This window comes from Micropterus dolomieu, linkage group LG08 (assembly GCF_021292245.1).
Source record: "Micropterus dolomieu isolate WLL.071019.BEF.003 ecotype Adirondacks linkage group LG08, ASM2129224v1, whole genome shotgun sequence".
Taxonomy (NCBI): domain Eukaryota; kingdom Metazoa; phylum Chordata; class Actinopteri; order Centrarchiformes; family Centrarchidae; genus Micropterus; species Micropterus dolomieu.
This window is the reverse complement of record NC_060157.1, coordinates 1,412,071-1,414,628: the sequence shown is the minus strand read 5'-3', so window position 1 is coordinate 1,414,628 and position 2,558 is coordinate 1,412,071. Positions and strand designations below refer to the sequence as shown.

At 46.4% G+C, this 2,558-nt stretch overlaps 1 protein-coding gene across 3 annotated transcripts in view; it reads right to left on the bottom strand.

The window, feature by feature from the left end:
- The window catches only part of hdac6 (histone deacetylase 6), a 27,311-nt gene that overhangs the window by 5,946 nt on the left and 18,807 nt on the right, over window positions 1-2,558 (bottom strand). For all 3 annotated transcript variants that reach the window (XM_046056883.1, XM_046056884.1, XM_046056885.1), the window contains exons 20-22: window positions 1,774-1,979; window positions 1,507-1,699; window positions 1,286-1,435 (exon numbers count right to left, since the gene is read on the bottom strand). In XM_046056883.1, the coding sequence (XP_045912839.1) occupies window positions 1,286-1,435; window positions 1,507-1,699; window positions 1,774-1,979 (549 nt within the window). The remainder of the gene's footprint in view (window positions 1-1,285; window positions 1,436-1,506; window positions 1,700-1,773; window positions 1,980-2,558) is intronic.

Here is a 2,558-nt window from a genome sequence, read left to right as displayed (position 1 = left end):
CCCCCCCCCCCCCCCCCAACTATATTCATTAAACTTTCATATAAAGTGTAGTATCACTACTACAGGCCTAATATTAATTTATTAAATCTTTGTAAAAGAAAAACAGTCTACACTGGTCTGTAATTTATTTGTGCTAAGTGCTAACAAAAAAAATCATAACTATTCATCCACAAAATAACTGTAGGTTGTAGTTTTTACTCGCACATCGTAAATCATTGTTCTGGTTCGCACGTATCTATTTTACGGGCAAATGCACGTGAAATACTCTGTTTAGCAACGCATCATCCGTCCCGAATCCGTCGCGCTGCTTTTTTTGTTCTCGTTTTATTAGCGGTGGCGTTGACTTCCCTTCACAGTTACAGAGCTGTTCTACATGCTGCCACTGCCGTTACCGGAGGGGAACGTAGCAAACAGCGGGTATAAATAAACGGGAGATTTATGGGGAAATACTTTAACGGGAGGACACCAGGAGAGAACGTGAAAATATGGGAGAAGGCCGGGGAAAACGGTGGTAGCTAGCTAGCTAAAGCTAAAAACACTCCAGGTACTCCAAGAACGACTTGACTGCTGCCGACTCCAACCCCCTAAGCCCCACCCCTTTACATATCTGCGCCAATCAAACACAAGAAACACGAAATGAACATAAACAACAACCAATGAACGCCCAGAGTCCGTGTGTTACACGATTTTAGATCCCTTGGTACGGCGGGGACCAATTTAAGTGCAACACACAACAAAAAAACAACGCTGATCCGCTGTTAGCTATCGTCAAAAAGCTGTTATATGGCGTTCTGAATACATTTACCCGCGGGGAGCATTCTAGACGCCAAACAGAAAAACTACCCACATTTAGCGCTTGTTAATTTCCAGCCCTGATTATGCAAATTGCGAGGTTGTAATTTCAAAACCAACTCTTGAGGGATGCACTATAATTATCAATCCTATACAATATCTTGTGTTTTCATTATCGGAATCATATCAGAAAATGAAATTTTGGCCGATGATTTAGCCGATGGTGCAGGCAGCCAGAGCCAAACAAACGATGGTTCGGACGTTTCAAAGAAGACAGCTCTCTAGCAACATGGCACCATTCCTTCGTGTTGCCTTCGCGTCGCCGGCAACGTCCCCTTTGCGTCGTTTTGCGTCGCCCGACAGGAAATCGCAGCTCTTCCTGTTTATGCTTTGACTTTGTATGTAAATTCACCGCCCCGAACGCTCGCTTCGCTTTTGGTCTGAGGTAAGAGTGTGTGTGTGTGTGTGTGTGTGTGTGTGTGTGTGTGTGTACCTCTAGTATGAGCAGGACCCGCCCTCCGGCCAGTGACATCAGCAGGTGTGTGAGGTGGGCGTATCCCTCCGGGGTCACATGATATCCACCCAGCGGATCCCCCCGAGCCGCATCGAACCCAGCCGACACCAGAACCAGACCGGGGTTAAACTGTAGAGAGAGGATCGATCAATCAGAGGAGTTCGTCAGGTGTCAGTGTGTGTGTTCGTGTGTTTCGTTACCTCGGTGGCGATCGGCATGACAACACGGTGAAAGGCGGCAAGGTAGTCGGAGTCGCCCATCCGCCCGCCGCTCCACGCTACGTTGACGTTAAACCCAGCCCCCTTTGACACGCCCACCCTGTTGGGGGCGGCGTCCTCTGAAGACGGGAAAAACATCCCGTTGTCGTAGCGATGGAGGGAGATGTACAGTACGCTGCAGACGGAGAAAGAAATATGTGGTCAGGTTAGCTCACACCGCGCAGCAGCGCTCATCTCACGTCTCCTCACCTGTCGTCGTCTTCGAACATGTGCTGCGTCCCGTTGCCGTGGTGAACATCCCAGTCCAGGATGAGGACTCGCAGCGGTGCATCTTGGGTAATTTGCTGGGCGTGGCGAGCGGCGAGCGCTGCCGTGTTGAATAAACAGAAACCACAGGGAGAATCTGCCTCAGCGTGATGACCAGGAGGACGAACGATCGCCACGCCGTTACTCACCTGACAGAAACATTCAGTTATTAGCCTTGTAAGCTTCATAAGCTTCATATTAGCAGCATGTTAGCTTCATGTTAGCATCGTGTTAGCTTCATATTAGCAGCATGTTAGCTTCATGTTACCATCGTGTTAGCTCCATATTAGCAGCATGTTAGCTTCATATTAACATTGTGTTAGCTTCATATTAGCATTGTGTTAGCTTCATATTAACATTGTGTTAGCTTAATATTAGCATTGTGTTAGCTTAATATTAGCATTGTGTTAGCTTCACATTAGCATTGTGTTAGCTTAATATTAGCAGAATTTTAGCTTCACGTTAACATTGTGTTAGCTTCATATTAGCATTGTATTAACATTGAATTACCTTCAAATTAGCAGCGTGTTAGCTTCACGCTTCTTCCCTCACTTTGGTCCAGACTGAATTATCTCAACATCTATCTGATGGATTCTTTTGTGTGTGTGTTACCTGTGTGTGTGTGTGTGTGTTTGTTACCTGTGTGTGTGTTACCTGTGTGTGTGTTACCTGTGTGTGTGTGTGTGTGTGTGTGTGTTTGTGTGTGTTTTAAGTTTTAACACTTGGAC